This window comes from Scyliorhinus torazame, chromosome 7, assembly GCF_047496885.1.
Source record: "Scyliorhinus torazame isolate Kashiwa2021f chromosome 7, sScyTor2.1, whole genome shotgun sequence".
Lineage (NCBI taxonomy): Eukaryota > Metazoa > Chordata > Chondrichthyes > Carcharhiniformes > Scyliorhinidae > Scyliorhinus > Scyliorhinus torazame.
The window spans coordinates 102349391-102364839 of record NC_092713.1 but is presented as its reverse complement, the minus strand read 5'-3'; the positions used below and the strand labels follow the sequence as shown (position 1 = coordinate 102364839).

The 15449-nt window shown below is 48.3% G+C and overlaps 1 protein-coding gene across 3 annotated transcripts in view; it reads right to left on the bottom strand.

Annotated features, from left to right (window-relative positions):
• Positions 1-15449, bottom strand: part of firrm (fignl1 interacting regulator of recombination and mitosis) — a 106090-nt gene that overhangs the window by 15889 nt on the left and 74752 nt on the right. For all 3 annotated transcript variants that reach the window (XM_072511176.1, XM_072511179.1, XM_072511177.1), the window contains exons 18-19: positions 5916-6038; positions 3553-3648 (exon numbers count right to left, since the gene is read on the bottom strand). In XM_072511176.1, the coding sequence (XP_072367277.1) occupies positions 3553-3648; positions 5916-6038 (219 nt within the window). The remainder of the gene's footprint in view (positions 1-3552; positions 3649-5915; positions 6039-15449) is intronic.

Below are 15449 nucleotides of genomic sequence, written 5' to 3'. Positions count from 1 at the left end.
CTCTCATCCTCCTCCGCTCCAAAGAGAAAAGCCCTAGCTCCCTCAACCTTTCCTCATAAGACCTATCCTGCAAACCAGGCAGCATCCTGGTAAATCTCCTTTGCACCTTTTCCAATGCTTCCACATCCTTCCTATAGTGAGGTGACCAGAACTGCACACATTACTCCAAATGTAGTCTCACCAGGGTCATGTAGTTGCAGCGTAACCCTGCGGCTCTTAAACTCAAGCCCCCTGTTAATAAACGCTAACACACTATAGGCTCTATCCACTTGAATGGCAACCTTCAGAGATCTGTGGACATGAATCCCAAGATCTCTCTGTTCCTCCACATTCCTCAGAACCCTGCCATTGACCCTGTAATCCGCATTCAAATTTTTTCTCCCAAAATGAATCACCTCGCACTTATCAGGGTTAACTACATCTGCCATTTTTCGGCCCAGCTCTGCATCCTATCAATGTCTCTTTGCAGCCTACAACAGCCCTCCACCTCATCCACTACTCCACCAATCTTGGTGTCATCAACAAATTTACTGACCCACCCTTCAGCCCCCTCCTCCAAGTCATTGATAAAAATCACAAATAGCAGAGGACCCAGCACTGATCCCTGTGGTACACCGCTGGTAACTGGTCTCCAGTCTGAAAATTTTCCATCCACCACCACCCTCTGTCTTCTATGTGATAGCCAGTTACTTATCCAATTGGCCAAATTTCCCTCTATCCCACACCTCCTTACTTTCTTCATAAGCCGACCATGGGGAACCTTATCAAACGCCTTACTAAAATCCATGTATATGACATCAACTGCTCTACCTTAATCTACACACTTAGTTACCTCCTCAAAGAATTCAATCAAATTTGTGAGGCAAGACTTACCCTTCACAAATCCGTGCTGACTATCCCGGATTAAGCTGCATCTTTCCAAATGGTCATAAATCTTATCCTTCAGGACCTTTTCCATTAACTTACCGATCACCGAAGTAAGACTAACCGGCCTATAATTACCAGGGTCATTCCTAATCCCTTTCTTGAACAGAGGAACAACATTCGACACTCTCCAGTCCTCTGGCACTATCCCCGTGGACAGTGAGGACCCAAAGATCAAAGCCAAAGGCTCTGCAATCTCATCCCTTGCATCCCAAAGAATCCTCGGATATATCCCATCTGGCCCAGGGGACTTGTCGACCCTAAGGTTTTTCAAAATTGCTAATACATCCTTTCTCAGAACATCTACCTCTTCCAGCCTACTCGCCTGTATCACACTCTCATCCTCAAAAATATGGCCCCTCTCTTTGGTGAACACTGAAGAAAAGTATTCATTCAATGCCTCTCCTATTTCTTCTGACTCCATGCACAAGTTCCCATTACTGTCCTTGACCGGCCCTAACCTCACCCTGGTCGTTCTTTTAGTTCTCACATAAGAGTAAAACGCCTTGGGGTTTTCCTTGATCTGACCCGCCAAGGACTTCTCATGCCCCCTCATAGCTCTGCTAAGCCCTTTTTTTTTAGCTCATTCCTTGCTACCTTGTAACCCTCAAACGACCCAACTGAACCTTGTTTTCTCATCATAGAGGTGACTGCATGGTCAGTATTAGTTGAACCAAACTTCTTAGCTTGGCCCTGGTCCTACCCCTTTCCTGGTGACCAGGACTTGGGGCCTAGTCTGTTTCTCTCCAGTTCTACTTCAGCGAAAAGGCTTTATTGTTGCTTGGAACTTTTTCATTGTCAACCTTAATAATTACTCTTATTTCAAGTGATCAATTAAATAATAATAATATTTATTGTCACAAGTAGGCATACATTAACACTGCAATGAAGTTACTGTGAAAAGCCCCTAGTCGCCACATTCCGGGTACACAGAGGGAGAATTCAGAATGTCCAAATTACCTACCAGCATGTCTTTCGGGACTTGTGGGAGGAAACCGGAGCACCTGGAGGAAACCCACGCAGACACGGGGAGAACGTACAAACTCCACACAGACAGTGACCCAAGCCAGGAATCGAACTTGGGAACCTGGAGCTGTGAAGCAACAGTGCTACACACTGTGCTACCGTGCTGCCTCGTGCTGCAATAAAAAGCAATTTATTGCTTGGAAATTAATTTTTTGTTTTGAAATTAAAGTTTAATTTTGTATCAAACCTCATCTTGTCGAGATTTGAGTGAAAAGAAAATTGAACTGTTACTCCACACATGTAAACGGTGGACAAGCCCGTCTTAAAGCTTTCATTCTCCCTCAAAAAGATTTACAGTCAATTCTCCCAAATTATCAATCCAACTCCCACTTTTCCATTATTTCTAAAGAACTGAAGCACATCCTTGCTTCACAACTGCCCTCCCTGTTCTACCACGCCCTGTCTGGCCCTCTGCAATTGTGCATCTATGACACTGATCAAAGTGATATTCTATGTGACTGCAGCCATGTTTGTACCCCTTCACCTTCCTCTATCTTTCCTCTGATAATACTAGTTATTTCAGTCTCCTCAAACAACTCACCTCAAACAACTCATCTCCATGTTCTACCTCTGTACTACAGTTCTCCCCTAGTTCTGTTTCCACCTGTTGCACATTGTCAATAACTCCAATGCTTTCCCCTCTGTTACTTCCATGGCCACCTCTAGTCTATATCAGGATTCTATCCTTGGCCTTCCCCATCATTCTCGATGTGGAAGTCTGAAGAATGCGGCCAGTTTCACACATTTTCTGATAACACCCGTGTACTAGCATAACCGTTTCCTCCATTGAACCCATGGCAGTTGCCATTATTTCCCAATAGTAAGACCTGGATAAGCCAAATAATCCCTGACATAATATTGGAAAAAATAAAGCATTTTCTTTGGTTTTTCCAAACACTTATGCACTACCAGCCTCAACAGCTGAGGTGGCAGTTCAAACCCTGAACTTGACTTCCTTAACAATATCTGATCCGAGGTCATTTTCTTTGACTTATGCAAAATTGTGCTTCCACATTAACATGAAATCCTGAACTTCTATCAGTTCTTACCTGGACTTCTTGACCATTCTCATTGGTGGCCTCCTGCTTCCACTCTTCCTAAACTATGTCACAGGAAATGCCGTGGCCTATGTTGCCACCCACACAACTCTATGTCAGTACAGTTTTGCGTGAGTTAAAATCAGGCCTGAAGAGACAATATCCCCATTGCCCCAAAACTCCGTAGGATCAATTGGTTTCCTGTGCCAATTAATCAAATTAAGATATCATCGGCATCTCCACAGGCTCACCTCTTTTCTATTTGCATGTACTCCTTCAGCTTTCTATAGCAGCATGCAGGAGCTATTAACTCCTAGATCATGCAGTCATATTATTTGACATTGGTGAATTGGACATTCTGAATTCTCCCTTTGTGTACCCGAACAGGGGCTGGAATGTGGTGACTAGGGGCTTTTCACAGTAACTTCATGCAGTGTTAATGTAAGCCTACTTGTGACAATAAAGGTTACTATTCTTATTAAAAGCTACAATCTACACTGCAAACTTCCAATATTTGGCCATTTTTCTTTAGAATCAAAGTAAATCCACCCAACATCAGCCTTACCTGAGCTATCAATGTTGGGCCGACTACTCGAATCAGCAGCGCAACAAGAGAAAGGAGCAGAGCAGCTGTTTGCTGAAGACAATGCTGGCTCAGGACCTGTATGAAGGAAAGGAAAGCTACATTCATAAGGAGACAAAATATTGATCATCAGTATGTGCAACAGAAAATAATTGTGTTTGTTAATTTCTGTTCCATACTCCTATACAGTGTTTGCTTTTATCACGCTGACACAAAAATACAGTAAGTGTCCATTCCATTCCTGAAATATCACAACTTTTAGGTTAAACAATGGTTTCCATAGAAATCAATGTTAAAACTGTCTAGGTTCTGTAAAACTTTCCTTACCAGAAAAAAAAAATGAAAACATTAGAACCTCAAATTGAAATACTAAATTCCTACATTGGTAAACAAAATAACTTTTAAAACAAAATAAGTTTAAAAATATAAAATAAAATTTACCTTTCTACCTACAGCAGGCGTTTTCGAAGTGGGGGTCGTGACCCCCAGGTGGGTCGCGGAGCCAGCCATCGCGGCATTCCCGATAGTGGGAATTCACGTGCAACAGCCACAGCAGCCGGCTTTTGACAATGCCGGCTGTGAGCAGCTTTGAAAATGACGGGCGGGACCAGCTAAAAAAAATGCGGGTGCACCGCGCATGCATGCCTGCTCATCAGTCCACATGCGGCCCGGGCATGTTGGGACCTGAATGCGGGGTCAAAATACGATCGAGGCATGGCAGAGGCTGACTGAGTGGTGGTCACCGATGATGAACAAGGCTATGACCTCGATCTGTTTTGCATCCCTGGACATTACTCTGGAGTAATCTGGAGAGAGTATATATTCTTCATGGTTTAATCATAGACAGTAGTGAACATTTGGCAAGGGATATAATGAAAGCCATGGGGAATCATCACATCGTCGCCATCTGTGTACTGAAGGGTGACTATAGGTTTTTTGCTGACTTTTAGACTACATTAAAGCATTGAATCGAAACAGTGACCAGTCAATCCCAATGATGGCGGACTTCATCCGCTTGAAGAGTTACTGTAATGATCAGTCAATAGGGGAGCTACACAAGAGTTTCGGAACTGAGGTACGAAATTCCAGGTTTTCCTCCTCGTGAAATTGTCCTCTCTGGCTGGTTCATTTGCTGATGAAACTTGGATGCTAACTATGTGAACCTGTAAGGAGCAAGCAGGCTCATCTCTCGCATTAAATGTAAAAAGAAATGGTGGGTCGCGAAGGTCAGCCAGCGTGGGTTGCGAAGATTGGCTGGCATGGGTCGCGAAGATCAGCCGGCGTGGGTTGCGAAGATTGGCTGGCATGGGACGCGAAGGTTGGCCGGCGTGGGTTGCGAAGATTGGCTGGCATGGGACGCGAAGGTTGGCTGGCGTGGGTTGCGAAGGTTGGCCGGCGTGGGTCCCAAAGGTTGGCTGGTTGGTAAAAATGGGTCCCCGGATAAAAAGTTTGAAAAGCACTGACCTTCTGTACCTCCTCCTTACAATGGATCCTGCTTCCCAAGCCTCCCACTCCCTGATCCTCTTTGTCACTGCAGATTCTCACCCCCTCCGAGTTGCGACCTCATCCCTCCCTGACCTCCAAGTTGTGGCCTCTCCCCCTCTCCAAACTTCTAAGTTGGCATAGTGGGGTTTGGGGAGCAGGGGAGGCCACAACTCAGATCAAGGAGAGAAGAGAAGCCACTCCAAAACGGTACCCATCGGATTTTGTGGGAAACAATGTTAAAATTAATTCTGCGACCTTCAACAAGATTACCATTAACTTACCCCATTAACTTACCGATGTTAAATGGGGCAATGTTAAATGAAGACATACTGTATATCATCAGCATCCCCAAAATATTAAAGTAGCAGTCCATTTGGGAGAAGCCTGCGATACATGATAAAAGCACACTCCGGGTAAACCACAAGTATTAGAGGAAAGGTTCACCTGTGAAAGACTGAGTGTACAGGAGCAAGAATATACTATGGAGAAATAAAATAGGAGAAGAGTTACTGATGAAATTTGTATGGAGTAGAAGGAATGTGCTGTGTTAAAGGATAGCCTATTCTAGTTTTAAGAAAGTAACTATGGTTTCAACTTTGGCATTACTTGTGGTATTTTAAATGGTTTATCAGTGCACATACGACCAGCATGATTATAGTATTAAGCCAGTCTAACTGAACCAGGGCTGGTTTGTATTGTCGATCAGGTAAGTAGAATATTGTGGAAGATCTTCCCACTTAGCAATAGGTGTATTACATTATCCTGGTCAGATTATCATAAAATATAAGAAGTACAGTATTACACACATTTTACTGATATGCATAAAAGAATATTAGTTGCATCTTGTCTGTCCTGCTCACCTGTTCTACAGTGAGGGCAGTCCATATTTGGCAGAGTGTTTCTGTGATTGATAATTGCAAGTCCAAATTTAAGGCTTCCCCATGGGCGTGACACACAGCTACCAGAGCAGCAAGGGCAACATTCTGATAAAGACAAAACAGCTTATGAGTCATAAATTCCACTGTATCAAAATTAATTCTAATTAATTAGTTAAAATATCTGGTTGTCATCTTTGGTTTAAGTTAAAAAAGAAAATAACTTCAAGAGGTCCAGACTAGTAAATGGCATGCAAGAAACTGAAAATAAAATGTATACCCATTATAAGAAACAAACATTACCAGAAAAGAGAGCTGTGACTTGTTCGTTGCAGCAGTACACATTGGACTCTTGACTGATATATTATATAGTTTAGCTTCCCTGGACTATTGACTGAGATATTATAGTTTAGCTTCCCGAGGTCATCTACTGCAATTCCAGATATGTTGGGTTGGTTGGTTGGAAGACCACCCTCCCACTGGAAAATTAGCAAACAGAATATTGATTGCTAGAAGGAATGTTTGAAAACTGCAGTAAATGCTTTCTCAAAAGAGGCGTGCGATGCCGATCAAAATTCATTTTGTTTGCATTTGAACACTTGATCTAATGGGAACAATCATACGGAGTTGGGAGTTTTGACAAAAGCAGGGCGGCACAGTGATTAACACTGCTGTCTCAAGGCGCCGAGGGCCCAAGTTCGATCCCGGCCCCAAGTCACTGTCCGTGTGGAGTTTGCACATTCTCCCTGTGTATGCGTCAGTCTCACCCCCATAATCCAAAGATGTGTAGGGTAGGTAGATTGGCCATGCTAAAATTAGCCCTTCATTGGATTTTTTTTTTTTAATTTAAGAAGTTTTGACAAAAGCAGCAAACATTATTCGCCAAGCAATATAACATTTTGCAAACATTTAATATTTTCTAAAGACATTGAAAATGTATGGGTTCATCCATTATGCAAAAATATAACCAGCATGCAGTCAAACAATCCCCAACCAATTGCTATTTTTAAAAATAAATTTAATGTGCCCAATTCTTTTTTTTCCAATTAAGGGGCACATCTTTGGGTTGTGAGGGTGAGACCCACAGACACGGGGAGAAGGTGCAAATTCCACACAGACAGTGACCTGGGGCCGGGATTGAACGCGCAATTGCTATCTAATTATTTTGGGGGTGGACATTTGTCACATTAAGTATCGGAGGAAACCATCGACTAGTCACTTAAAAAATATCCATGGCGGCACTTCCAGTTGCGGTGATGCCGAGCTAGCCGCAAGTTTCGGCGGCTCCAGCTCCGACGGACCTTCGGGCTCTTTTAAGAGCCCCAACGGGGAATTTTTCAACTACGCGACCCGGTGTGGGGTGTGTGGGAAGGGAGTCCCCCCCGAACGAAGAAGGAAAAAATCGACGGCGGCGGCTGCAGCCGGAGGAATCATCGACCAAAAGGTCAGAGGGAGAGAAAAACAAAATGGCGGCGGAGAAAGCGCAGGCGGCATGGGGGCCTGAGCAGGACGAAATCGTGAGCCGGTGCGTGGAGCTGCTGAAGAGGGAGGTGCTGACCCCGATGCTACAGGCAATTGAGGGGCTCAAGGAGACATTAAAGACCCAGGAGACCGAGCTCCGCGTGGTGGAGCAGAAGGTGTCAGATGTTGAGGACGAGATCCTGGGCCTGGCGGTTAAGACTCAGACGCACGAGGCACTTCATAAAAAGTGTGCGGAAAGGATCGAGGCCCTAGAAAACGGAGCGCGAAGGAAGAACCTTAGGATACTAGGTCTCCCTGAGGGTGTGGAAGGAGTGGACTGTGGAGCGTACGCGAGTAAGATGCTGAGCTCACTGATGGGTGCTGAGGCCCCTGCGGGCCCCATGGAGGTGGAGTGGGCAAATCGGATTCCGGCGAGAAGACCAAAAGCGGGAGAACCACCGAGGGCGATAATCGTGCGATTTTACCGCCTTAAGGTCAGAGAAGAGGTCCTGAGATGGGCTAAAAAGGTGCGGAGTAGCAGATGGGAGAATGCTGTGGTACGGATATACCAGGATTGGAGTGCGGAGGTGGCGAGAAGGAGGGCGAGCTTCAACCGAGCCAAAGAGGTGTTGCATAAAAGGAAGGTGAAGTTTGGGATGCTGCAGCCGGCAAGACTATGGGTCACGTATCAGGAGAGACACCATTATTTTGAGACGGCGGAGGAAGCATGGTCCTTCATCAAAGAAGAGAAATTGGACCGGAACTGAGGGACTGATGCTGCAGGGAATTGTTATTGTTATTGTTAATGTTATGGTGGAAGTTAATTGAAACAGGGAAGGGGGGAGACATTGGGGAAATGTGGGTGCCGGTGAGGGGGGAAAGGCGGGACATAGTTGGAGAATGGGGAATGGGAGGGGGAGGGGAAAGGGAGCTGCGCCATAAGAGGCGGGTCAGGTAAAGGGATGTTCCCGCGCCAGAAAGAATAAGGCGGGAAAACAGGCGCAAGGCGGATGGGAGTTCCCCCACACGGGGGGGGGGTCGAGGAGTGAGCAGGAGTAGCCGGGGTCAGTTGAAGTCAGCTGACTTACGGAAGTGATATGGGGGGAGCAATCAAGCTAGATAGGGATCTAGCGGGGGGGGGGGGGGGGGGGGAGAAGGGGACAACTGGGTTGCTGCTGCGGAAATCCAAAAGGAAATGGCTAAAGAGGGGGTGAGCGGGGATGGTGTGCGACGCTGGGGGAGCGAGCAGGAGCGCGGAGGCGGGATATGGGCCTGGCCTAGAGAAGGTAATGGCTAGTCGACACGGGAGGGGGGCAGGTAGCCCCCTAGTGAGGCTGATCACGTGGAACGTGAGAGGCCTGAACGGACCGATAAAAAGGGCCCGAGCGCTCGCGCATTTGAAAGGACTAAGGGCAGACGTGGCTATGCTCCAAGAAACGCACCTCAAGGTGGCGGACCAAGATAGGCTAAGGAAAGGATGGGTGGGACAGGTGTTCCACTCAGGACTGGACGCAAAGAACAGAGGGGTGGCCATTTTGGTGGGGAAACGGATAGCATTGGAAGCAAAGAACATCGTAGCAGATAGCGGAGGTAGATATGTAATGGTGAGTGGTAGGCTGGAGGGAATGGAGGTCGTGTTGGTTAATGTGTATGCCCCAAATTGGGACGATGCGGGATTCACGAGACGGATGCTGGGGCGTATTCCGGACCTGGAGGCAGGAAACTTGATTTTAGGAGGGGACTTTAATACGGTGCTGGACCCGGGGCTAGATAGATCCAGCTCAAGGACCGGAAGAAGGCCGGCAGCGGCCAAGGTACTTAAGGGGTTTATGGACCAAATGCGGGGAGTGGATCCATGGCGATTTCTTAGACCTAGGGCTAGGGAGTTTTCCTTCTTCTCCCATGTCCATAAAGTGTACTCCCGGATAGATTTTCTTTGTTTTGGGAAGGTCGCTGATCTCTAGGGTGGAAGAGGCTGAGTACTCAGCCATAGCGGTTTCGGATCATGCCCCACATTGGGTGGACCTGGAAGTAGGTGAGGACAGGGAACAGAGAACACTCTGGCGATTAGATGTGGGACTGATGGCGGATGAGGGAGTGTGTGCAAGAGTGCGGGGGTGTATTGAGAGATACCTGGAGGTCAATGATGACGGCGAGGTCCCAGTGGGAGTGGTCTGGGAAGCATTAAAAGCGGTGGTCAGAGGAGAGCTGATCTCAATTGGGGCCCACAAAAGGAAAACAGAGGTCAAGGAAAGGGAAAGATTACTGGGGGAGATTTTAAGGGTGGACAGGGAATTTGCAGAGACCCCGGAGGAGGAGTTGTACAGGGAGAGGAGACGACTCCAGACGGAGTTTGACCTTCTGACCACCAGAAAGGCGGATGTACTGTGGAGGAAGGCACAGGGGAGGAGGTATGAATATGGGGAAAAGGCTAGTCGCCTTTTGGCGCACCAATTGCGAAAGAGGGCAGCAGCGAGGGAGATAGGAGGAATTAGAGACGAAAGGGGAGACACGGTGCGAAGGGCAGGAAAGATAAATGAGGTGTTCAAGACCTTCTATGAGGAACTGTATAGGTCTCAACCCCCAGAGGGAGAGGAGGGGATGAGGCAGTTCCTGGACCAATTGAGGTTCCCGGAAGTGGAGGAGCAGGAGGTGGCAGGCCTGGGGGCACCGATTGAGGTGGACGAGGTTATTAAGGGACTGGGAAGGAGGGAAGGCCCCGGGGCCAGACGGGTTCCCGGTGGAATATTACAGAAAATATGTGGACTTGTTGGCCCCGTTAATGGCGAGGACGTTCAATGAGGCCAGGGAAGGGGGGACTCTACCCCCGACGATGTCGGAGGCGACGATATCGCTAATTTTGAAGAGGGACAAAGATCCGTTGCAGTGCGGGTCCTATAGACCTATTTCACTGTTGAACGTGGACGCCAAACTGCTAGCAAAGGTATTGGCATCGAGGATAGAGGACTGTGTCTCGGGGGTGGTGCACGAAGACCAGACAGGGTTCGTAAAAGGGAGACAACTGAATGTTAACGTGCGACGACTATTAGGGGTGATAATGATGCCCCCAGTGGAGGGGGAAGCAGAGATAGTGGCGGCAATGGACGCAGAGAAGGCATTTGATAGGGTGGAGTGGGAGTATTTATGGGAAGTGTTAAGGAGGTTTGGGTTTGGGAACGGGTTTATTAGCTGGGTTAGACTTCTTTATGGGGCACCAACGGCAAGCGTAGTTACAGGTCGACATAGATCGGAGTATTTCCGATTATATAGGGGAACAAGGCAGGGATGCCCGCTGTCTCCATTGTTGTTTGCGTTGGCAATTGAACCTCTGGCCATGGCGTTGAGAGACTCCAGGAAATGGAGAGGGGTGATTAGAGGGGGAGAAGAACACCGAGTCTCGTTATACGCAGATGACCTATTGTTATACGTGTCGGACCCAGCGGGGGGAGATGATAGAGGTTATGAGAATTCTGAGGAGGTTCGGGGAATTCTCGGGGTATAGGCTAAACATGGGGAAGAGTGAATTATTTGTGATACATCCAGGGGACCAGAGTAGAGAGATAGAAGGCTTACCGCTAAGGAAAGTGGAAAGAAACTTCCGATACCTGGGGATTCAGATCGCTAGGAGCTGGGGAACCTTGCACAGACTTAATCTGACACGGCTGGTAGAACAAATGGAGGAGGTCTTCAAGAGGTGGGACATGCAGCCTCTGTCGCTGGTGGGCAGGGTGCAGGCAATTAAGATGATGGTCCTCCCGAGGTTCTTAATTGTATTTCAATGTCTCCCTATATTAATCACCAGGAACTTTTATAATAAAATAGATAGGAGCATCACGAGCTTCGTGTGGGCAGGGAAAGTTCCGAGAGTAAGGAGGGGGTTCCTTCAGCATAGTAGGGACAGAGGAGGACTGGCACTACCGAACTTGGGTGATTACTATTGGGCCGCCAATGTGGCAATGATACGTAGATGGATGATGGAGGGTGAGGGAGCGGCGTGGAAAAGACTGGAGAGAAAGTCCTGTAAAGGGACGAGTTTAGAGGCGCTGGTGACGGCGCCGCTACCGTTCTCGCCTAAAAAGTATACCACGAACCCGGTGGTGGCGGCAACACTGAACATATGGGGACAGTGGAGGCGACAGAGAGGGGTGCGGGGAGCCCTGGTGGGGTCCCCTATCAGGAACAACCATTGGTTCGCCCCAGGAAGAATGGATGGAGGATTTTAGAGCTGGTACCAGTCGGGAATTAGGAAGGTGGGAGATTTTTTTATAGATGGGACTTTTGCGAGTTTGGGAGCATTGGAGGAAAAGTCTAAGTTGCCCCGGGGAAATTATTTGAGATATATGCAGGTGAGGGCGTTTACTAGACAACAGGTGAGGGAATTTCCGTTGCTCCCGACACAGGGGACACAGGACAGGGTGCTTTCAGTGGTGTGGGTCGGAGAGGGCAAGGTGTCAGAGATTTACAAAGAGATGAGGGAAGAGGAGGAGGAGTAGGTGGGTGAGCTAAAGGGAAAGTGGGAAGAAGAATTAGGGGAGGAGATAGAGGAGGGTATGTGGGCAGATGCCCTAAGCAGGGTAAATTCCTCTTCCTCATGTGCCAGGCTTAGCCTGATTCAATTTAAGGTGCTACATAGAGCACACATAACGGGAGCAAGATTGAGCAGGTTCTTTGGAGTGGAGGACAAATGCGGGAGGTGTGGCGGGAGCCCGGCAAACCACGTACATATGTTTTGGGCGTGCCCGGCACTGTAAGGGTATTGGAAGGGAGTGACGTGAGTGATTTCGCAAGTGGTGAAGGCCCGGGTCAAACCAGGCTGGGGGTTAGCTCTATTTGGAGTTGCGGAAGAGCCGGGAGTGCAGGAGGCGAAAGAGGCCGATGTCGTGGCCTTTGCGTTCCTAGTAGCCCGGCGCAGGATCCTACTCATGTGGAAGGAGACGAAACCCCCCGGACTGGAGGCCTGGGTAAATGATATGGCGGGGTTTATTAAACTGGAGCGGATAAAGTTTGCCCTGAGAGGATCGGCTCAAGGGTTCACCAGGCGGTGGCAGCCATTTCTCGACTACCTAGGGGAATTTTAGAGGGGAGATAGGTGACCAGCAGCAGCAGCCCAGGGGGAAGGGGGGGGGGGGGGGTTTAGTTTAGTTTAGGTCAATGGATAATGGGGTTTTGTTACCTGTGTATTGTTTAAAATTTCTGCTTTGTTATTGTTTTGTTTGCTTTGTAAGAGGGAAAAATGTTGTTTAGAAAAAATTTTCAATAAAATATATATATTTTTTTAAATATCCATGGCATTATGAAAGCCGTAGACAGTTATAAGTCTTCCATAACAAAATTAGCTTCATTTTTGCAAATATAATGATTTGTTTTGTGAGGGGTGTTGCTACAAGAGATGGGGTCAGTGGCAGGGGTGTGTGGGTCCTGTTTCCTCTTGTGTTGGATCATTACTTCTGAAGCTTGGTAGACAAGGTTGCATCTTAAGGGGGTCCAGTACTATACCAGTAAAGGTATTTGAGAATGAAAAAGGATGCATTCATATTGCACATTTGGAAAGTTGCTGGCCTTTCGCTCCACAACCCTATAATGAATCCTGAACTGCTGTGTGGGGCAGTGGATTAAAATGCTGTTGAAATCAACGTCTGCAATTTTGTTGTGGTCTCAGGCAAATCCTGGTTTAAGCTGACCAAAATGGCTACACAAATTGGGAATTACAAGTCTGTTACGAGAGTTAGTGCTGGCTTTGCAGGTTTTTCTTTAGTAATTAGATGGTGAGCGCCTCCCCCCCCCACCCACCCCCCAATCCTAAGTGTTGAGTCTGGCAAGCCGAGTATGGCCGATGTGAGGTTGTACATTAAGAGTAATAGAGGGCAGTTGAAGTCAGCTGACTTACGGAAGTAATATGGGGGGAGCAATCATGCTAGAAAGAGATCTAGCGGGGAGGGGGGGAGGGAGGGGGAGGGGGGGGGGGGACAACTGGGTTGCTGCTGCGGAAATTCAAAAGGAAATGGCTAAAGAGTGGGTGGGCGGGGATGGTGTGCGACGCTGGGGGAGCGAGCGGGAGCGCGGAGGCGGGATATGGGACTGGCCTAGAGAAGGTAATGGCTAGTCGACACGGGAGGGGGGCAGGTAGCCCCCTAGTGAGGCTGATCACGTGGAACGTGAGAGGCCTGAACGGACCGATAAAAAGGGCCCGAGTGCTCGCGCATTTGAAAGGACTAAGGGCAGACGTGGTTATGCTCCAAGAGACGCACCTAAAGGTGGCGGACCAAGTTAGGCTAAGGAAAGGATGGGTGGGACAGGTGTTCCACTCAGGACTAGACGCAAAGAATAGAGGGGTGGCCATTTTGGTGGGGAAATGGGTAGCATTTGAAGCAAAGAACATCGTAGCAGATAGCGGAGGTAGATATGTAATGGTGAGTGGCAGGCTGGAGGGAATGGAGGTCGTGTTGGTTAATGTGTATGCCCCAAACTGGGACGATGCGGGATTTATGAGACGGATGCTGGGGCTTATACCGGACCTGGAGGTAGGAAACTTGATTTTAGGAGGGGACTTTAATACGGTGCTGGACCCGGGGCTAGATAGATCCAGCTCAAGGACCGGAAGAAGGCCGGCAGCGGCCAAGGTACTTAAGGGGTTTATGGACCAAATGGGGGGAGTGGATCCATGGCGATTTCTTAGACCTAGGGCTAGGGAGTTTTCCTTCTTCTCCCATGTCCATAAAGTGTACTCCCGGATAGATTTTTTTGTTTTGGGAAGGTCGTTGATCTCAAGGGTGGAAGAAGCTGAGTACTCAGCCATAGCGGTTTCGGATCATGCCCCACATTGGGTGGACCTGGAATTAGGAGAGGAAAGGGAGCAGGGAACACTCTGGCGATTAGATGTGGGACTGATGGCGGATGAGGGAGTGTGTGCAAGAGTGCGGGGGTGTATTGAGAGATACCTGGAGGTCAATGACGACGGCGAGGTCCCTGTGGGAGTGGTCTGGGAAGCATTAAAAGCGGTGGTCAGAGGAGAGCTGATCTCAATTGGGGCCCACAAAAGGAAAACAGAGGTCAAGGAAAGGGAAAGATTACTGGGGGAGATTTTAAGGGTGGACAGGGAATTTGCAGAGACCCCGGAGGAGGAATTGTACAGGGAGAGGAGACGACTCCAGACGGAATTTGACCTTCTGACCACCAGAAAGGCGGAGGTACTGTGGAGGAAGGCACAAGGGAGGAGGTATGAATATGGGGAAAAGGCTAGTCGCCTGTTGGCTCATCAATTGCGAAAGAGGGCAGCAGCGAGGGAGATAGGAGGAATTAGAGACGAAAGGGGAGACACGGTGCGAAGGGCAGGAAAGATAAATGAGGTGTTCAAGACCTTCTATGAGGAACTGTATAGGTCTCAACCCCCAGAGGGAGAGGGGGGGATGCGGCAGTTCCTGGACCAATTAAGGTTCCCGAAAGTGGAGGAGTGGGGGGTGGTAGGCCTGGGGGCACCGACTGGGGTGGACGAGGTTATTAAGGGACTGGGAAGCATGCAAGCAGGGAAGGCCCCAGGACCAGACGGGTTCCCGGTGGAGTATTACAGAAAATATGTGGACTTGTTGGCCCCGTTGATGGTGAGGACGATCAATGAGGCCAGGAAAGGGGGGACTCTACCCCCGACGATGTCGGAGGCGACGATATCGTTAATTTTGAAGAGGGATAAAGATCCGTTGCAGTGCGGGTCCTATAGACCCATTTCATTATTGAACGTGGACGCCAAATTGTTGGCAAAGGTACTGGCATCGAGGATAGAGGACTGTGTCCCGGGGTGGTGCACGAAGACCAGACAGGGTTCGTAAAAGGGAGACAACTGAATGTTAACGTGCGACGACTATTAGGGGTGATAATGATGCCCCCAGTGGAGGGGGAGGCAGAGATAGTGGCGGCCATGGACGCAGAGAAGGCATTTGATAGGGTGGAGTGGGAGTATTTATGGGAAGTGTTAAGGAGGTTTGGGTTTGGGAACTGGTTTATTAGCTGGGTTAGACTTCTTTATGGGGCTCCAACGGCAAGTGTAGTTACAGGTTGACATAG